General features: G+C 43.5%; 1 protein-coding gene across 1 annotated transcript in view; it reads right to left on the bottom strand.

Moving 5' to 3' along the window:
• Positions 1-1,001: 1,001 nt before the first annotated feature.
• The window catches only part of LOC147712145 (uncharacterized), a 936,609-nt gene continuing 915,170 nt past the window's right edge, over positions 1,002-22,440 (bottom strand). Inside the window, exon 24 of the mRNA XM_086922921.1 lies at positions 1,002-1,466. Within this exon, the coding sequence (XP_086779047.1) occupies positions 1,430-1,466 (37 nt within the window). The 3' untranslated portion in view covers positions 1,002-1,429. The remainder of the gene's footprint in view (positions 1,467-22,440) is intronic.

Raw genomic sequence — 22,440 nt, 5'->3', positions numbered from 1 at the left:
CCATCGACCTGGCGATTGGCCCACCGATTTAGATTCTGGTTCGCAATGGGAGAGGAAACCACTGTGGTCCTGCTGACTCCACCAGGACTTTGCTCCCCAACCCTATGGCAGTCTGGGCTGCAGCAGGCTGTGGCGGGAGTCCAGCCAGGATTCCCGCCCTCCAGATTTGGGTGTGGGCTGTTTCTATTGGAATTCCGGTGGGAATCCCTCCTACTTAGAGTTGGCAGAATGAGATGAAAAGATTTGAAAACTTTTCGGGGTACAGCCTACGATTTCGTCATCTACTCCTTCACACAGGCCCCCCTTCCCTGTTGCACCTTGAAACTTATATTTTCAGGGTTATGATGGAAAATCGGCTTTTCAGGCATAAACATGTTAAAGATTTGAAAATTTGATTTTCACCTGCTTTTCACGTGCCAAATGAATAGGTACAAATCCAGTTCTTTCTTTTTTTTATCTCCACAGGGAAAATACCTTCCGCATGGAGAAATTAATTTCCCTACATCGCACCAAATTTGGGGATGTTCCCCTTATCTTCTCTCCCTAAATTGGGTTTTACACCTGTCGCTTTCATGAATCATTCTGTGATCATTTCCAGGTCGGGATGGCGCTGAAGAGGAGTTTGTGGATGTTCATAAACTTCCATGGCCTTCCCCCCCAGGAACGTCATCCTCTCCCAGAAGAGGGAATTTCCTCACATGGAAACCTCCATGGGACGAACTCCTTTTACAAGTGCAGAAACGACTTTTGAGTATAACCAAAACTAATTTTGCACCCATAAAATAAGCCATTTTGCACATTTAAGTCAATCTTACATATGAAAATAACTTTGTGATTCGAACCAGGTGAAATATAGCCGTGGTGAAGCAAGGCTGCCCAGGATGGCTTATGTTTGGGCTGTCCTTAGTTAGATTCATCTGTTTGGCTGTTACACTGAGATTTATAACTTTCAACGTGCACCCAGGTTTAAAAAAAAATGAATTGGTAGCATCGATCTGGTAATGTTTTGGGTTTTGTGTTTATTGAGGCATACACGGGATGAGCCCACCACAGTGATGGGTCAATGGCTTAGAAGCAATTGAGAAGAAACTATTGGGGGTAGAGGGGGGACTGAATGATACTACTGAAGAAGACCTTCCATTGCCAGAGATACACATACCTGACACTGGTGAGAACAGAGTGTTACTTGTCAATCGCAAAGTCCCATATAGTGGGGGCAAACTTGTCACGGTAGGAGTGGTAATCAAGCCGACCGCATGGACCAAAAAAGGCGTGTAATCTTTTTTTTCACTGTAATTTCAACCGCTAGCCAGTAGGGCATCTTCCAGGTGCTATGCAACACACAGCATTTTTCATTAGTGTTCGTTTCCTTTTTTAATTTGATTTCTCCAAATGTCTGCTGCCTCTGCTCACCAGGTTATCTTGGAGATCAGGCATGTCCCTTTGTGGTTCTGATTTCTGCCATGCTGTGAAAAATGACAAAATCAAATGAAAAGTTAGTGGCATTAAAATGATTTCATTAAATGAAGTCAGAATATGTTTGCAGATGCAGAACTGCTTTTGGTATTTAAATTTGATGATCACCATGCTGTGGACCAGCACCGTGCACTAGACGTACGTAAGAGTGGACTGGACATTTGTTAGGCCAGTCACTGGAATCTGCAACATTAAGAAGGGCTTCAAGGCAGCAGACAGGAGGCACTGCAGCTCTCTTTAGTCTCACCACAGTCCAACCCCCATAGGCACCTCAAGCCAATGCATTGCCCTACTCCATCCGTGGACAAAGTGGTGGTGCATAGAGGGACTGCTAGAGAGGTGTTGCATGAGAGTGATAAATTATATACATCTATATTTGTAATTCAGGTCCTGGCTAATTCCCATTCTTTACTTGTAGGTATCCCAGCCACGCAATGACGGTGACAGAAACTGCTTCTATTGGGTTGTACGACCGAACAACGCAGGAAAATACATTGCATGCCTTAAGCACACATTTTTTACAGCACATGTGTTTGCAACGTATGCCCTTACCACGCATTGTTTATATATATACATATATATTTTTTTTTGTCACAAAGAAATAAAAATCTGCTAACCTGATCGAGTGGGCTTGTGGATCTGCTTTTGTTCAAATTCCGTTGCGTGTGGAATATATTTATTTGTATATATATAGACAAAGTATTTTTGTGTGAGACCCCCCCACACTCCCCAACTTACCTTAAATGTGTGGTAAAGGCATGTGTTGTAAAAACATGTGTGCTAAAAAATGCGTGGTTAAGGCACAACGTGGTAAAAGCTTTTTTGTAAAGGCTGTTTCCCCTTCTATAGTATTTGTCTATTAGCATTTTCTCCCATACTGTAGGGAGGCAACAGTGGCAGGGTGCATGGAAGCCGGAATCCTGAAGTGTAGGGGTGGGTGGCAAGTGTCAGGAAACATTAACCAGGCTGTTCATATAACTGAATTAAAAATGTAAACATTCTCAATCCCACAAAGTTTCTTACCCTAGCATATATTGTCTATTTCTCTTGTCTATAGAAACTTACTAACTAGCGGACAACTCACACATTTACCGAGGTGCCTGTAATTTCCTGAAATGTTTCTTTGAGGCGGTAGGGAAGATCATAGGCAGAAAAAATCTTCAACTGATTGGTGCGAAATCATACAGTGAATTTTGCAAAAACGCACACTAATCAGATTACAGGAAAACCAAATTGTTATAGTAACACCTAATGTTTACACGTTTGTAGAATTAAATGCCGAACGCACTGTGCCTCCCCTTGAATGAAGCTGATCTGATGTGAGGATGGATTCTCACGACTATTACCAATTTCGGTTCGAGGTGGTGGCCATTCGTTATGGACACAAAGAGGTTGAAGGTTATGAAGTATGAGGTGAAACGGGTGCTAAGTAAGCTGGTGGTGGTGATGGAATGACAAGCTGAGCACGGGTGAAGAGTGAGGCGGTCTTCACCAAGTGGTGGTGGTGGAGGCAAGGCTGTGGGGGAATCTCTATTCAAATCTGAGGAAGTGGTACAGAGGGTGATTATACACTGTCGGGCCCTGTTTGATGTTTGCAGGCAGTGGTGGAGTTTAATCAGGGTTTTGTAGGTGCGGTTTTAGTGGTAAAAGTAAGACCTATTTCTAGGAGTTGAGTGGAGCAGAGATGAAGAAATTAGAGGAAGCTGTTACAGCAGTTATGTGTCGATTAGAGACAGGACTCACACAAGAGTGAGTATATGCTCAATGGTATCCACGGTGGGGAGGTTCCAGTTTTGTGGCCAGAAACACATAAATATATGGCATTGCAGCGATTCATGCATTGCAGCTCGGTCTCAGAGGACTGGGTTCAAGATTCTTCTACTCCTCAGGCCAGTCAGTGTGATTGCCCCATATACCTGTTGTGTCAGGGCCATCCTTTATACACACAAAACTACTTGCGAGATAGTGGTCCTTCTGCTCTCTTCCCTTACCAAGACACAGCTGGCAGTATAATGCACCCCCTTAGTGCCGTCTTCTGATGCAAGGTTACATTGTGCCGTGCAAGGGCGTATTTGATTTCAGTAAGGTTTGTTGTTCTCGTGTCAGATTATTTTGTATGTTTTCCTTTGTTGATCTGTTTTGTTGCAGGCTGCTTCCATCTTCAGCTTGTCCTCACAGACCTGTGTACCATTAACCAGCTTTCTTTTAAATATCATGCACAGGCATCTGGTGACTGCATCTCCCTCCAGGAATATGGAAAGTGTTGAGTACCACAAGTTGCATACATTATTTGGATGTTTCTTCTGCCCTTAATTGTTCCTTAACGTAGAGAAATCCCTGGTGATTGAAAGTACTAAAATAGATACACATGTTGGTGTTATTTGTGTGTCTCCTCCCCAGCCCCCATATTTCCCTTTTTGTGACAGAAGAATCCTAGAGTGCCTCCTTTCATAAGGGGTTGGCATTTAGTGGGGTTGGCTTCTAGTGGTCATAGAGAATTGTTGCTTGTTTTGGAAATGCTGATTAAGTGGCGGAGGGTAGATGGGAGAGATGCATGTATGAGTGAAAGCTATATATATTGCTTTCAAAGTCGACTACCTTTTTAGCAAAGGAGCATGGGACAGTTGATCCAAAGGGTAACACGATTTGTAATGGATTGTTTTGAGTGCAGGGAGGAAGGGGGAGACATCCACTTTGATCTTGTTTTTTTGATAGAAGGTTTTGTCCATCGAAAATCATGTGTGTTTTCCTGGATGTATCTATTCCAGCTGAACACTGGCATCTAGGCCATTTTAGACATCCATATTAAAGATTAACATATTTCCATAGGACTCTGAAAATGTCTTGTTTTTTATGAACATTGATTAAGTCAAACCCTCAAAAGCAGATTTGATGATTGCTTGCAATTTATGGACCCACTGGCAATCCCTCGGGGTAGCATTGCTACCCATCGTTCTTTTGCCCACCACGCCACCTCAGTTTGGACCCAGTGTAGTAACATCGATGAAGCAATAGTTTAAATAAAATATGTCTTTATTGGACATAAAGTAAGTAGCAACCGAAAAGAGTGCCGGTACAGGAAGAATGCCGTTACCATCACATTCCAGTAGAATTTCCCTATGGAATTTGTGAAGCAATTTTTTGTTATTCCCAGTCAAAAAAAATAGCTTCTCAAATTCCATTCAGTAAGCAGTTCTGAAATATGAATCTCAGATCGTCGTCAAAATGATGTATTAACATCGATGAAGCAATAGTTGGTTTACATAAAATATGTCTTTATTGGACATAAAGTAAGTAGCAACTGAAGAGAGTGCAGGTACAGGAAGAATGCCGTCACATTCCAGTAGAATTCTCCTGACACCAAGAACACCGAGTGTCAAGAGAACTCCAAACTCTGCAAATATAATTAAATAAATGTAAGACTTACCACAGGCCATATACTACACTCAGCCATATGAAAATGAGTTTCGAACCTGCTCCAACAGGAACAGTCAAGCCAGAACTGCCAGGCCAGGTCTGCATCTTTTGTGTGTTTCATTCATTGATCTTTAAGTCTTTATGGGAATATGGCGCTGCCACTGGGGGTTCCAGCTGAAGCCATGTGGTCGTCTGAAGAACCAGACGAGGAGGCAGCAGAAGAGGATGAGGAGGAAGAAGAGTGGGGCATATTATCAAGGGGGTTTATCTCCGCTTTTTTGGCTTTAAAAGCCAAGAAAGCGGAGATAAAATTATCTCCCTATTACCAAGCTGTCGCTAACACCAGTTAGCGACAGCTAGTAGGAGATAGCGACCATCTTGGGCCCCACTTTGCATGTCAGTGATATTTATCACTAATGAGATGCAAAGTGGGCGTGCCAAGATGTTAGAGACTGAAAACAGTAGCTAACATCGCTATCTCCTATTACCAACTTTTGGAGATATTCGCGCTAAGCGGGAATATCTCCAAAAGCTAACACCTGCCCTGAGCAGTTCTTAGCCATGTTATCCAATGGGAGGTGGATAACATGGCTAAGAGCATTTGCTCGATAATGCATGAATATCGCTGACTTTTCAGCGATATTCATGCATTTCGGCCGTTTTTTATCGCATTTGCGATAAACCTTGTTAATAGCAAGGTTTATCTGCGATAAAAATCGCCGATGTGCGGCGATAATTTTTGTCTCTAAACAAGTTAGAGACAAAAATTATCGCTAGTTGTTGGTAATATGCCCCAAGAGTATTCCTTCCTGCTGCTGGTACATGAAAATATCAAATGCACGGACAAGTGCAGCCAGGATGTGCACCAGGAGCTGAACGTGTTGAAGAACAAGTTCCAAAAGATGCGAAGGATGATCGGTGCCATGTCAGGGATTGACTTGAGCCCTGAACAGCAGCAGCGTAATCTGAGAGACCAGGGCCAGATCAAGAATGAACTCCTGCAAAAGTACGAGATGCTCCATATGTAGGGTGACCAGCCGTCCCCGTTTTGCCAGGACGGTCCCAGTTTTTAACTAGCTGCCCCAGCAAATTTCAAGAAATGTAGCTCATGTCCCGGTTTTTAAAGAGGGTCGACTAAAAAACGGTGGGAGGTGTTTTTTATGTTTTACAAAGCAGGGATAGTTAGCAGTTGTTTCAAGAAAGCAATTTAATTAACAGGCAAGCTACTGGGTGTAAAAATTGCATTTTATGAATGTTCTTACTGTCTGTTCTGTAATTCTCTGCTGAGGAGCGCTCTCATCGCTTGAAGTAAAATTGTAGTTTAGGGATGCTCAAACAGGAGATCGAGTGTTTGTAGTTTAAATGGCAACTGTGCAGTTTTCTTGAGTGCTTCAATCTCCTAGTTTTGGATAAGTCTGCTTAAACCCAGAGCTCATTTTTTACACTTTTGATTTTTTTCATTTATGCAAGCTATGATTTTGTAAATGTCGTTCTATGTACGGTGAGTAAATGGGGATGATAAGTAGGGGGGTCCTTATCTGCATTACCCTCTCTAGTGTTCATTTTGAGATGGGTGTTGTTTAGAGTGGATTATCTCCTTTAGGCATTGACCCGAGCCTTGATCGTCACTTGGCACACATAGGTGATCCATGTGCCTCTGTCATCATAGGTGTTACTTGCCAGGCTGACCCGGTGGCAGCAAGCAATTGTTTTTAGCCTTCAGTTTGCAAAAGTGAGTGAATCCTGACATATCTTCCATTAATGAAGACCCACCCCAAACTAAAGAGAAGCTCTGTGCTCCTTTAGTATTCTGCGCTAGCCTGTGCCACCTCTATTCTCCTGCAGTACTCTGCACCTGCCTGTACCACCTCTATTCTCCCTCAGTACTCTGCACCAGCCTGTGCCACCTCTATTCTCCCTCAGTACTCTACACCAGCCTGTTCCACCTCTATTCTCCCTCAGTACTCTGTGCCACCCTGTGTCACCTCTATTCTCCCCCGTACTCTGTGCCACCCTGTGTCACCTCTATTCTCCCTCAGTACTCTGCACCAGCCTGTGCCACCTCTATTCAGTCTTTCTGAACCACCCAGAAGAGTCCAGCCAAGTATTGCTGTTGATCAAGTCCCCACTGCATGACAGCAGTGTTGTTAGGCCTTGGCCAGCAGTCCCAGGGTCGGCAGTGCAGGATACCTGAGGGTGTACCGAGAAGAGTTGTAAAAGATGACATTGAAGGAAGCAAAGAAAGCCCTGTGAGTTCAAACTGTATATTATCACAAGGATAACCCCTTCTCTGCCCAAGGGGACCAGGGTCAATTCTATTTATATGTAAACAACGTCCACCGTGGGACTCTTTTTAGAAAGAGTGAGCAACCATCTCCCATCCGTTTGAGGAAGCAACCATTCAATGTATTTACTTGTATGCACCAAGCAGTACCTACACACTTTGGTAGTCTTTCATACAAAAGCAAGTGTATCAAAAATCGCTGTAAATAGTTTCTGTGGTTATTTTTTGTATTATTTTTTCAAAGAATTATATATGCAGATAATATTATATTTAATAACTAGCAGCCCGTCCCGACGTTGTCCGGGTATGAATTGCTGCCGGCCAGTAGTATATTGTTTTGTAGGATTTCGTTTTGATAGCATTTCTTATCTGTGACAGGCCTGTGAAACGCTCAGATTCACAGTGCACTGCTGATGCACTTAAGAGTGCGCGTTCAGTAGTGTGTGAACTTGAGTTTCCCTACTTTATTTTTTCTTGCAATATTATATAGCGCGAACTCGACAACATGGCATGAGCACAATTTACATTACAGAAGAACACATTCATTTGTGGTAGGCACGGGGAGACAAAGCGATTTGCCTGGAATCACAGGATGTTGAGCTGATGCCGAAATTCGAACGTAGATCCCCAGCTCTAAAGTTCCCAATTCTAGAACTTGTGGCGGGAGGTGTGTCTAAAAGTGTGTGTCGGTGCTGGCCATCAATGAGAGAGACCTGTGCATTTTTCAAATGGGTGGTGAAAAAATATGAGTATGTTGCTGGAGATGTGGGCCGCCGTGCCACCAATGTACTTACTGGGGGAGGTAAACACCCATTATTCCGCAACTTTCTTTCCGCATACCATCACTCTGCATACTTTCATTACGAAAGTACCATGACTCTGCAATGCCATTATAACGCATGGCATTACATTTTATATGCTTTTACCACGCATACATTTACAACGAAATTCATTGTAAATGCATGAATGGTAAAAGCATGTTTTTATAATGTTTGGATAAGGTAAGTATGGGTATAGGGGTATATGTTTTGGGGTACTGAGGTATATGTTTTGGGGTGTTTGGGTATTTTAAGGGTTCAGATATAGTTTTGGGTTATGGGGTACAGGGGTAGTTTTAGGGTTTAGGGATAGGTATGGGTTTTGGGGTACAGGGGTATTTCTGGGGTTCCGGGCAAGGTTTGGGTTTTGGGGTATAGGGGTATTTTCAGGGTTCAGGGTTAGGTTTGGGTTTTGGGGTACAGGGGTATTTTAAGGGTTCAGGGCTAGGTTTGGGTTTTGGGGTACAGGGGCATTTTTAGGGTTCAGGGCTAGGTTTGGGTTTTGGGGTACAGGGGTATTTTAGGGTTCAGGGGTAGGTTTGGGTTTTGGGGTACAGGGTTATTTTTAGGGTTCAGGGCTAGGGTTGAGTTTTGGGGTACAGGGGTATTTTTAGGGTTCAGGGATAGGTTTGGGTTTTGGGTTACAGGGTATATTTATAGGGTTAAGATGGGTTAGTGTTTAAGGGTGTTGGGGTATTTAAAGGGAGCAGGGTGGGATTAGCACACGATATGAGACATACCATGAAGCGCGGAACGTACCACACGCCCCCAGCGTTTGTCACGCCCACAGCACAACACAGGCACGCCCACAAGGGACTTCTTTGCTGGCACCGTTCTTTTACCTTTTAAATGTATATGGTGGGCGTCTGCATAGCCTATGTCCTTCTGCTGCAACTGCCCTTCCCAACGCTGTATTGGGTGTTGCGATTGGTGCTGTGGTTCCTGAGATTACCTGCCTCAAAGGTTTGGGCTCTCTCTTTATTATATTAGTACTAGCAGCCCGCCCCAGCGTTGCCTGGGGAAGAAGGGGCTGGGGGCAGCATTTCAGGCTTGCGTGCAATCATTGTTCCCGCTCGTCCCTCCTCCTGTCCCTCTGTGCGCACCCGTGGCTCTTGGCTGCTTCACTTACCTCACCCGCCGGCGTTGCTTGGGGCAGAAGGGGGCTGGGGGCAGCATTTTGGACTTGTGTGCACTCATGGCTCCCACCCGTCCCTCGGTGCGCACCCGCGGCTCTTGGCTGCTTCACTTACCTCACCCACAGCTCCTTCCCGCACTGCTGATTTTACCGCTCCACTGCTCCTCCGCTTCTCGCTGCTCCTCACCGCTTGACCGCCGCTCACCACTCCTCCCCGCGCTCATGTCCTCCGCTCTTCCTGTTGCTCCTGAACGCCGCTCGTCCCCGCGCTCCCGATGTCATCACGCAGACGTCGCGGCCGGCTCTACTTGCAAGGCACTACTTTATTTTTATTTCTACATTTTTTAAACAACGTATATTTTTTATTTTTATATAGCCTATGTCCTTCTGCTTGCCCTGAGGTTTTCAAATATGTCTTGGGTGTTTGGATTGGTGGTGTACTTTTCGAGTTTACCTGGCTCAAAGGACACAGTTCTCTCTTTATAATAGTAGTATAGAGGATAGATAGAAGATACAAGTGCAGGCGACGCAGTGGTCCAGTGTGACAAACAAATACATTTTATCTACATAAGCCACAAAAACAACAACAAAATCACTGGTTCTATCTATTTACAGAGAATAAGCATGTGTGTATCATATAACAGCATGTGGACCAATTGTTAATAAGAACAACCAAGTGAAGCAAATGTCAACGTTTTGACCCCTGTTGAGTCTCAGGGTCTCCTCAGGACAATAGTCGCCTGACTTATTACCATAATTATGTAGCCACTTTTAATTGTCCAGTATGTGTTTCATTCTGGGGAAAACTGGCTACAATCCTCTGAGTTAAATACCACTAATAAATCGTTCATCATGGGTGACAGGGCCTGATCGTTCATCACAGACGACAATCGGAGATGGATTGTTGCACATCACGTTCTACACTACGTAATCGATTTCTAAGATGCTCGGTCAGAGTCTGATACTCCAGGACCTGAAAGTATGGAACCACACATAGGCAGATTGACTCATGCCCTTTGGGATTGTTGGTGATATTGGAATCACGATTTACTAGTGGTATTTAACTCGGATGAACAGGGATCAAAAAGTCGACATTTGTTTCACTTGGTTGTTGTAATTCACAATTGTTTCACATGCTGTGATGTGATACACACATGTACTTTTTTCTCTGTAAATACATAGAACCAGTAAACTTATTGTTTTTGTGTCTTGTGTGTATAAATTGTATTTGTTTCTCACACTGGAGCACTGCGTTGCCTGCACTTGTGTTAACTATAATATTATCTGCATATATAATTCTTTGGAAAAATAATACAAAAAATAACAACAGAAACTATTGTCAGTCATTTTTGTACTGTTCCTTTTGTATGAAAGACTACCAACGTGTGGAGGTACCGCTTGGTGTATATGAGTAAAGACACTCAATTATGGTTTCCCCAAATTGATGTGAGAGGGTGCTCATTTTTTCTAAAAAGAGTCCCACTGTTTGTTCAAACAGCACAAAACTCCACCGAGTTTGCAAAAGTTGCTAGGATTCTGTAATTGTCTCACCAACCTAGTCACTTCCCATAAATGGTGGTTCCTTAAATTGTATGGTTAGAAGAATCTCCCACATCAGTAGAAATGCTAGAAGTTAAGTCTTATTCTTCCAGTTAGGTCCAACAATTCCACAGTTTTATCGTGGGATTCACGGTTCGAGCACTGCATTCATTTTCATCTCTTTCCTTCTTTAAATAGTCTTCAGTCTCTGCGTGCAACAAGTCCATTATGGATCTACTGGAGAGTTGTTTACAAATTTACCAAACCAGAACTGGTTCAGTATGCAGCTATTGTGAGCAAGCGTCTGGTGGCAAAGTGCATCATGCAGGTGGCTGTCTGTGTGTAAAATCAACATTGAAAATCTGATGATAGTTTGTCGCCAAGACCTGCCTGGCTTCATCTGACTTTAAAGTCCAGCTAGTGTGAAATTGTGAAATGCCTCTCCTTTAATATTTTGGGATGAATGGAAGTAGAAAATGTCACCTATAGTTATGTATATGTTCCCAGCAAAATCAATGAGAGCCACATCATTACTTAATTGTTATGATGTTCTTTTTGTAAGGACCAAGGTCTCAAAGTTGGAAGAATGTTCTGAATCGGAACTCATTCCCATGATTACTAAATGTTTTGACTATATATAACAAACACATTTCCATACTTAAAATAACTGAGGTTCGTGAATTAAAGTCTTCACTATGAAACTTTTTTGTTATTGTTGTACAGCTGAAAACCTAATCGGCGATGTACAAACTAAAGATCTATATTTCTGTTGATCGCTAACGATCTGTTTACTGGATTGTCTGTCACAGTGACAATCAACACTGTTTTCATTGTGCCTGTATTTTATTACAACAACGGTGGTGCACTTGTCACTGGAGATGTCCCTGTTTATAAGTGAAGAGGGTTTTACTGAAACATGTGATCTATGATAAAGATGCATCTGAAGTTAAAAGGATGAGCAGGAAACTTCACAGATTTGGAAAATTGGGGATCATAACACTGTTACACAACACTCGGTTTGTTGACACTGCTTTGTACCAGATAAAGTGGCACAACAAGATAATGTCACAGTGGAGAGCAATTTAGGTACAAAAACATTTTCATAACTGAATCTTTTTTAACACACAGGTGCACAAAAGGGTGAAGTGATAAGTGCATGGGAGGGATAGTGAGAAAGGACAGTAGTGCGCCTGTATATACCTCTATCTATATATATAAAAAACTAAAGTATGTCTGCTTGTCCTTTATGCATTACTACACCATTCATCCGATCGCCATGAAACTTTGGGAAGTTGTTGAGTACACTCCCGCGAAGGTTTCTGGCAAACAAAAAAATTAAAAATTGTTAAAAGTTGTTGAGTACACTCCCGCAAAGGTTTCTGGCAAAAAAAAAAAAATTGGTTAATACCGACCCCCCAGGGCCCTCATAATCTTTCCAATACTGAACGTTTACAGTTTACGGTGCAACTCCCTTTTGCAATGACAATCAACAAAGCACAAGGACAATTGCTGCAATTGTGTGGACTACATTTGGAGAATCTGTGCTTCTCACATGGACAATTGTATGTGGCCAGCTCACGCGTCGGAAAACCTTCTGATTTATTTGTGTACGCACAAGACGGAAAAACAAAAAATACTGTGTATCCACAAGCACTCAAATAAATAAACAGCATTAAAACAACACTTTAAAATGTTTTCCATAGTAAAATTAATAAGTTTCAATAAAAATGACACAATGTAAATTGAATGTTATCATAACAAGTTTCCTTAAATTTCCTTTCTTCTAAGATCGCAGCAACGCGCGACGGGTAAGCTAGTCGGTAAATAATTAGATAATAGACTATCCACCAGGTTAGCTGTTCACCGGCCCTGCCTGCAGCCCAGAGCCACCGGTTACTAATCAACCTGACCCGTGCATTCTGAATAACATGGACATTTAAGAAGAAGTCTGAGAGCTCACACTGCCCAGCTTATTTACCCACAGCCTGAAGCAATATAGCTGCCTTCACTGGTGCTTATCTCTTCGCCCTCACCTCAGTCCTGATGAAGACCCCGCCCCCAATGCGCCATTTTCGCTGTTCCTTTTAGGGGTCGGAACGTCAACACTTCTTTATTTTATTTTTCAGGCATATATGACAGAGAATATATATCTGCAACTATGTTATGATTTGACATTTCATGTATTTGGCAGGAAACTGTCTGGATAGTCTATTATCTAATTATTTACCGATGTATATATATGCGCACTACTGTCCTTTCTCACTATCCCTCCCATGCACTCATTACTTCACCCTTTTGTGCACCTGTGTGTTGAAAAAGATTCAGTTATGACATTTTTTTTTTAACTTTGTATTTTGATTCATTTCAATGTTGTTGATTCATTTCAATGTTGTGATGAAATAAAATCACATCCATTGGTGGACCAACTGTAAGGTGGTGCTTTACTCTATTCAGATACAATAGATTAACCCTTGCTTTATCTATCGGTTTTAAATTGCTCTCCACTGTGACATTACCTTGTTGTACCACTATTTACCCAGGTCCAGTGGCAACCCGGGTTGCCCTATTGCTACATAACCTTTTTTTGTACCTGATAAAGACATTGGGGGCATATCTACTAAGACACCACAGCGCAACAAGTCACCTTGCTGTGATGCTTGATAGAGAAAGGGCAGAAATGCACCATACTTAACAATACACTGTGTATTCCTATTATTTCTCAGCGCTGACACACAATGTTTTGCCTAGCGCCAACACAGTCACCCTTGTGCAATGATGCAAGGGTGCCTGCATTGAAAGCAGGATTATTTATGTGCAGGAAGAGACACCTTCCTGCGCAAAAGCAATATTCTGAGGCATATTCCACTTTCTATGTGTGATGTCGAATGTAGAACACATAGGAAGAGGAATTAACGTGGAGAAATAAAGATATCTCTCGTTGTTACGCCTCACCTGGGAAGGGTAGCATTCTGGCGTATTCCCAGGTCTACCAGTGTTGGTAAATCTGGGACTGCTTCAGAATCCATGGGGGGATGTGTGGAAACAACCATGGAACGCCTTTCCAGGGCAGAGTAACGCAAAATGAGTTTTACGCTGCTTCACTCTGGATTTATCATGCCAATCAGGGCCACACAAGGGGGTCTTGCGTGGCTTGATAAATCCTACAGCATGCCACAAGGGCGACGCAAAACCTACATAAATATGCCCCTGTAGGTGTTGCAAGCTCAAGAGGCAGACGCGCATTGCATTAAACAATAGATGGTTAAGACTGCTGCCGACTGCAGTACGAGGAGAGTAATTGGAACATCTAATGAAGACAGTGTGTTACCGGAGACTTGGTGCGTGGCCCTTGACATTTTTGGCATTTCATTATAATAAATTGTGTATGTGCATGTACCGACTACAATGTCTGCGATAAGTACTCTTGTTCTTAGGTCAGAGTTTTCCTTGAAAAATCAATTTTTCTTTTTGCTAATACCATTGGCACTGTTTGACGACATCTGAATAAAATATTCCAAAACCACATGTTTATCTGATTTAGGTTCAGCATAGCAAATTTGATGCAGTTCTGTCCAGGGGAAGGGAAAAGAAAGGAGCGTGGGGAATGCACGATGTCAAGAAAATAGCATTTTGCTATTTCAACTTCCGTAGGAATCTTTACTCTGCTGCAGAAGAAAACATGGAATGTAATTACATGGAACTTGGCAAAAACTTAAAACTTTACTCAGAGGATTGCCTTTGTAGGTGCAGATGTAAATCTGTTCAGTGATTTTTGTGAAAATAGCATTGTTCACTGTCGGGGTAGATATCTCTCGGTGGTCAAGTTAAAGGAAAATTAAAAAAGTTTGTTAAACTTTATCGTAAATTTATGAAAATATTTTTATGTTCAATATTAACGTAAATTAATTTGATATAATTATTTTGAATGTAGAACAAAATACAAAAATACTAGTAACTTAATTTTGAATAAAATCTTTGATTCATTTAAATATATTAAATTGCGTGTAAAAAGAAAAATAAATTCCCACCTAAAGTAAAAAAATATATTATGCATTAATAATTATTAAAAGTGATGTATAAAACTATTTTAAAGTAGTTTAACTTTACTTTAATAATAAAGAATATTACTTTAATTTATTAATTCAAAAACGTGTGTCAAAATATTTAATAATTAAATAATAAGTGCTTTGCACTCATAAATGTGGCTCCATCCCCTCTTTCAAGGGCTGTAGACATGCAAGTCTACACTTTTGAAATAACTTTACACTCCTATTCTGTGAAATAGCCAAAAGTAGTAAAATTACCTAAAAGCGTAAGAGTAAATTACACATTAAAGTACTCACAAGTACCAGTTACCTTTGTGAATATCCCATAGTGTGTTTATTTCATGTGTTTCTTTCCCCTTCAGATTACTTCAAAATGCTAGTTTAAGGACGTCCATGTTTATAGGCCAGCTCGGTTTTGAAAATCTAGTCACCTGACTTGCAACTTCAAAGTCTGTGGGATGTCTTATCTTACTGGATGAGGCAGGGAGTTGCCCAGGAATTCGAGTAAATCACAAACATTCTTTTTTAGGTCTCGCCCTGGCGAAAGCGCGCGGAGTGCTTTCTCGCCGCGAGACTATAGCTGTCGGCTCAGGTTCCAACGAGCCAAATTGGAGACAAAAGATGGGCACGTGCTCCGATTCCGGCATGCTGTTCACACACACATGCGTGTGCGCCCACACACACGCGCGCGCGCACACACACGCAAACACATCCCTGTTCGAGCCGCATTGCCACCGCATCCAAGCCGCCACGATCCGGCAAGCTTGTACCCTGCAAAGTACGGCCCGCACTCTCCAGCCCCCGATGCCGCACCGCATGTGAGGATTCCAAGTACGGCTCGTGCTTGCTACCAACGTGCCGTCCGCCGCTTCAGGGCTCAAAGGTACGCCACGTACGCCTGAAGCGTACTATATCGCACTGTGCCTGCCTGTACACCTGAAGCGTACTAAATCGCACTGTGCCTGCCTGTACACCACGTACACCTGAAGCGTACTCCAGTGCACTGTGTCTCCACCTCCCGGGGCCGCGCCGCACAAGGGGAGCAGCCCAGTACGAGTCGTACTGGGCCGCTCCGTGCCGCACTGACGCCCCGGGGATCCTGCCTGCAATAAGAATAAGGCTTGTTGTTATTTGCAACCATGGTTAAATATTGGACTAGAATATGAATGTTTGCGATAAAGTCTTTAAATAAAAAACATTACTTTGGCAAGTTATACATACCACACTACACAACGTCACTGAACATACTGACCCTAACTCCTGGGAGGCATGCACCCTTGGCATATTTAAACTTAGAAAACGTCTCTTTGTCCGCACCCGGTTTCCGAGCCTAGCTTTACTATTAGCCAAGAGAATAATTACAGTGTACTGAAAAGCTCTCACCACCCCGTTGTCTTTGGGGGCATGGCATGGTGCGATGTGGAAGTGGGGAACCGCGGAGGGTAAAGCTCTCCGCTGAGAAGAAACACGTCACATTCGAAAAAGTCCCATCTGAATGGGACACACTTTTTCTCAGTTCTTACACCTCACCACTCCGGAAGATCGTAAAGCGGACTCTACCTCACGAACTCTCTCTACGGAAGCCCCTCGAGACCACACGGAGCGAACTCTTCACATTCCTTACCAATCCGCAAAGTGCCCCCAGTCGTATGCAAGCTACGATATTGGTCACTGAAACCCCCAACTTCGATATCCTGTGCTACTCCCCTGCTCACACCACGATTAGTCACACTGCTCACTATTATTGACTCAAATCCCGGCCTACACCCTCCCAATTAGTCTACGAGTTTACTTTCTTTTGTTGCCGAATTTTAAGATGTGATTTTTTTTCTAATGGGACTTCAATTACCACTTGTAATACTTGTAACGCTTGTTAAATTTAAATGTGACTATTGTTACCGCTACTATTGCTCATACCTTTGCAATTACATACTATGCAGCATTACTAACCTTTATGTAGAATGGAAAATCCAAATAAAAAGAATTTCCAAAAAATTATAGTTAAAGTTTTCAGGATATTCAGACCGTTTACTTTTAAGGTTTCTTTTCCCGAAGGCTGTCCCATACTATTTGAAAATTGCATTTCACGGTCTAACAGAGTAAAATAAATAACTGTGTACACTTCTAGAAATGAGAACCATAGACACCTTTGCCAAAACAAATATTGTTGAGTTAAGCCTTTAAAGGGGAAGTTGGACAGTGGAAAAATATTAGCTTCCCTCTTCTGCCTGACCCGCTTTGGACCTTTTCCTTTCATTTTAATTTTAGAATGTCCAGCAATGCGAAATTAACATATGGAGTAGCACCCCTCTCTCTACACCCCTCTCTCTCTACCCCCCTCTCTACACCCCTCTCTCTACACTCCCTCCCTCTCTCTATACCCCTCCCTCTCCACCCCTCCCTTTACACCCTCTCTCTCTACACCCCTCTCTCTACACCCGACTCTCTCTCTACACCCCTCTCTCTACACCCCTCTCTCTACACCCCTCTCTCTCTACACCCCTCTCTCTACACCCCATCTCTACACCCCTCTCTCTACACCCCTCTCTCTACACCCCCCTCTCTCTACACCCTGCTCTCTCTCTCTACACCCCTCTCTCTCTCTACATCCTCTCTCTCTCTCTACACCCCTCTCTCTCTCTCTACACCCCTCTCTAAACCCATCCCTCTCTCTACACCCCTCTCTCGCCCTCACTCTATCTATCTATCTATCTATCTATCTATCTATCTATCTATCTATCTATCTATCTATCTATCTATCTATCTATCTATCTATAATTCTCACTCTATCGCCCTCACTCTATCTATCTAGTGCCCTCACTGTATCTATCGCCCTCACTCTATCGATCGCCCTCACTCTATCGCCCTCAGTTTAAGCTATTGCCATTACACATTACAATAACTTTTATTTAAGTATTAATTATATTTAAAAAAAGTCATTGTTATTGGTAATATCAATACATCTAAGTCACGTAAATACAACACATATTGCATTACAAATGCTATAGGTGTCACATTTGCGAAGTTAAAACTATTGCCAGTGTAAATGACAAAGCTATTAATTTAGCTATTTTCAAAACCAACACATCAATACAAAATTTGTCATTTACAATACCAATAGCTCAAACTTTCCTAATGCGAGACCTATTGCATGGCAAATGCTTGTTTTCTCCTGCCTAAGCACAGCACACAGGCAGTTCAGAATGAATTGCTGGCAGTTGCAAACATGCAGCAACCAATGGACAGATCTAGCCTACAGGCCTCCCTTTCCTTTCCTTCTGAAGAGGACAGGGCCCCCCAGCAGGCTTTTTCAGGGGGGTAAAAGGCCCTTTTGCAAGTCTGAAGTCACTGCCGCTGCCCACACACTGTCTGGAAATTGTGTATAAAAGTGGGACTCAAACCTTTCCATGTTGTTCCAGTTCCAAAATTGTACATTGACCAAATACAGGGATACTATGCAGAGTACTCTGGGAGCTGCTGTGATTCAGGGCTGGTATTGCTGAAAGTTAGTCTCCTAGAGATGAGAGGGCATCGCCTAAAGTTTGTGTATCATGCATGACAACTATGGGTCTAATTGAGACCTGGGTGCCTGTCTTCTGAGAGGGAAGAAGGTGCAGCCGAACCAAAAGAAGCTCAGTGTCTGAGGAGGAAAAGCCGGCAGCAGAGTCCAAGATTGGAGCAGCCCAGGAGAAGTGAACTGCTGTGGGAGGGCACTTGGTGTTGACCCGAGTGCGCACAATGGTATGCCACCCTCCCTGAAAACCCAAGGCGCACCAATGTGAACCCACTTGCTAGTATGCCCGCTCCAGGGACTGCCACCTCAATAGCAAAAGATCCCAACCCCTAACATTGTATCCAAGTAGTCCCTCACTACCCTGTACCCTTCGCCCCTGTACTGGGTCTGTCCCGAACCAATGCATAAGTATGGGAAATTTCCTCTCTCCCACCTGTAAGGTCTCAAGTGGAGTCCCAAAAAGATTTTCCATCCCTTCTTTTAATTACATTTATCAGAAAACATAACAGATCAGATCCATTACTAACACATCCAATTTCACTTCTATCGAGATGACGTACTCATACCTCACAGGTCATCCCATCTAATTGAAAATCATTATCAAAGCCCTACAACTAGTGAGTATGGAAGCGGCTAATGTGCTTCAAATGAAACATTCCAAAAACAGAAATCATGGTCTAGGACCCACATTGTCCCCTCAAAAACATTGAGACCATGAGCCTTTATCTTTTTGCCACTTAAATACCCATCAAAACAATGGTCTGAATGCTTCCCATGTTGTGCTCCGAAGTGTAGGCTGCAGTAACATGCATTGACAAAGGAAATAGGTGTTGCCTTTATAATGCCAGTGCCAAGTTACTGGCTTTGCCAATGCTTGTTTGTGGACCATTGTTTATCAAAAGTAAAAAAAAACATTCACAATATTGGAGGAAAAGTAAACAAATCCTATAAGGTATTTTAACCCCTCCCATGCTCGTGACGGAACCGTTCCGTCATGAGCCTCTGGTGGGCTGTGCTGGTGACGGAACGGTTCCGTCACGGCCCGCTCGCCGCGCCTGCGCAGCGCAAATTCCGCACCTGCGCTGGACGTTCTGAAGAGCGGGCGGGGCCGTGACGGAACCGTTCCGTCACAAGCACAGCTCACCCGTGGGCCGTGACGGAGCGGTTCCGTCACAAGCACGGGACCGCCGCGCGGCCTCCCCCTTAGCGTTGCGGCGGAATAGCCGCCGCAGCAAAGGGGTTAATACTATACATTGAATTCAACATTTTCAATCTTTATATATGGCCTGCTTTATTTTATTTATATTTACCACTCAGAAAACTCTGACCATAATTTAAAAAGGAAAAGTCATAATTTAAAGTAAAGCTTGTGCCAAGGCTTAATTTACTTTCCACAATACTCAGAACTGAAACATGCTCCAGATATTTCGTAATCTACAGTAGCCCAGGGAGACTATTTATGAACCTCCAGGAGAAGAGACCGCTTTTCTGTTATGCTAAGAACACCTTCTGCGTCAAACACCAGCTGAGTAAGTGCAACAGCCAGCCCCTCCTCCAGCGCCATAAACGTCGTTGTGTGCTTAACCCTGTGCATTCATGCAATATACTGGATGCAGGTGATAAAACAAAAACAACCCTTAAAGTCTGCACTTTATTTCCACCCAGCTAAAATATACCTGTTGCTGTACTTTTACAGACAAGATGGGAGGGGTTGAAAGAAGCACTGGGGGGGGGATATTTGGCATGGAGAAGCAGCACACGAGGGAGAGAGCCAGAAACCATGCATTCTAATTGTGTGCTGAATTGAAAAAAAAGTAGTTCTTTGGATGTGAGCAGTGGAAGCATGCAAGTCATCTAATCAAAAAGATGGCCAAAAGCAATGCTCCACAGTAGGGACAAATATAAGAAGGAAGGCCCTTGAAAAGAACTAAGCAAATTAAAGTGTCAAAAAAGCGAATCAATCATAACTAATGGGCAGTGTTAGAAATGTGGGTCTTGACTTGGCAGTGGTACACACCCTGTCCAAGTAGGGACCTTCACTCTAATCCGGGTAAGGGAGTCACACACCTTAAATAATCCCTCCCTCCCTTCGTAGTTGGGCACGAGCAGTCAGGTTTATGTCAGAAGCAATGTGTAAAGCAAGTGTACATACACACACAGTAACGCACTGAAAACACTATCAACTGAGTCCATACCAGTTTAGAAAAAAAGGCAATATTTATCTTAATAAAACAAGACCAAAACGAGAACAATCCAATATACACCAGTTAAGATACTATTTTTAGAAAGATTACTGTAAAAATATAGCTCCTAGAAAACAACATCTCCACCTGGGGATATCTCAATGTGGTGATAGGTACTAATCCAATAGTTTGGTGCCGACCGTGAGAAGCGCAGGCCGGCTATGGTGTCACACGGACCCGCAGTAACGGTACCTTGAAAACAGTTTACTTACTGCTTACTGCTGCACAGAGGGAATGATGCGGTGTTGGTGGTGAGGTATAGGTTCCTTATGCCGGTGCGGTGTCGATGATTTCAGCAGGTCACCCATGCCGGTTATCGGCTTCACCATGATGCGTTTGAGGCATTGGCATCTACAGGCGTGAGGGATGCAGTGTAAGTCGGAGCAGTGCATTGTGCTCTTTATGAGCAGTGTCCTCGGCACCAGTGCAGGCAGCGGCCTAGATGAAGAAGTCGGCGTCGATAGGTTGCTGTGTCAGAAACACTAGGCTGTGGTGTTTGTTGGGACCGTGCATTGTGCTCTTTACGGGCGGTCCCTCGGCTCTGGTGGAGGCAGCAGCATTACTGACGGTGTTGATGTTGCTTTTCTTGAGTTGCAGCACCAGCCACACAATTCCAAGGGCCCAGGAACTGGAGTTGGCACCACTTGGCAATCAGGACCCCCAGCAGAGAAGTCCAAGTGCTGTTAGCAAGATGCAGGTGAAGTCTTTGATAGCCCTGAGACTACCTCACAAGAGACAAGCACGCACAAGCCCTTGAAGCATCTTGGAAGCAGGATTCAGAAAGCAAAGTCCAGTCCTTATACTCCAAGGACAGAATCAGCAAGCAGTAGGCCAGCACAACAAAGCAGCAGGCAGAGTAGCAGTCCCACCTACAGCATCCAGCTTTTCTTCTGTCCTTAGCCAAGAAGTGTTCTGATTTTGAGGTGTCAGAGATCGATTACTCAAACTTCAAAGGAAAGTCTTTGTAGTACACAAGACCCTACCTTCCCCTGACCTGGCTCCCGACACACTAAAGGGGGGTAGAGACAGCTTTGAGTGAGGGCAGGCACAGCCCTATTCCGGTGGCGGTAACAACTCCACCCACCACTTGAGCTCAGGAAGGCCCATCAGCCTGGTGACTGCCCATCAGGATACGCAAGACATGCCGCAGCTCCCTTTGTGTGACTGTCTAGAGCCAAACTGTCATTGTCACCCAGACATGGATTCTACAGACAGGCAGAGACACAGAATGCTTAAAGAAGAAAATCCCCTCTTTCTAAAAGTGGCATTGTAAAACAAGCAATTTAAAAACCAACTTCACCAAAAGATGTACTTTTAAATTGTGAGTTTAGAGACGCCAAACTCCAAATCTCTATCAGCTCCCAATGGGAAATTACAAGGCAATCCCCATGTTACCCTATGGGACAGATAGCCCTTGCAATAGTTAAAAAAAAAAATAGCAGTATTTCACTATTAGGACATGTAAAAGCACCCCAGAACATGCCAGGGGCGGCTCATCTGCTAAGGCGGAGGAGCGTTATCCCGCTAACCAAATTACCCCCACATATGGAAAAATAAAATGGTAATAAAGTTCATTTATTACCATTTTATTTTTAAAAACCCCACCCGAGCAGAGCATCAGGACGGGGGGAAGGGCTCTCTGGTTTCTACTGCTGCTGCCAGTCAGGCAGCAGCAGGAAGCAGTGATGGGGTAGGGCACTTTAGGTTTAAAGTGTGCATGTCTTTTTTGACGGCTGTCTGGTGATGGCCAGCCAGACATTCACAGTTTAAACCCCTTTAACCCAGCTGTCTGAAGACAGCTGGGTTAGGGACAGCATAGGGCTCCAGTGCCCTCAGTGGTGCCAAAAGAGGCCACCCCTCCAATCTGGGTGCTTCTTTCATGCTGCATGAATGCAGAACCAGGATTGGTTACATTTTCCTGGTCCCGCGTTGGAGCCTGCCTGCCTTCCAGGACCCGAGCGAGGAGGA

Source organism: Lissotriton vulgaris, chromosome 5 (assembly GCF_964263255.1).
Source record: "Lissotriton vulgaris chromosome 5, aLisVul1.2, whole genome shotgun sequence".
NCBI lineage: Eukaryota > Metazoa > Chordata > Amphibia > Caudata > Salamandridae > Lissotriton > Lissotriton vulgaris.
The sequence above is the reverse complement of the archived record's forward strand: the minus strand, read 5'-3'. Positions and strand labels throughout refer to the sequence as shown.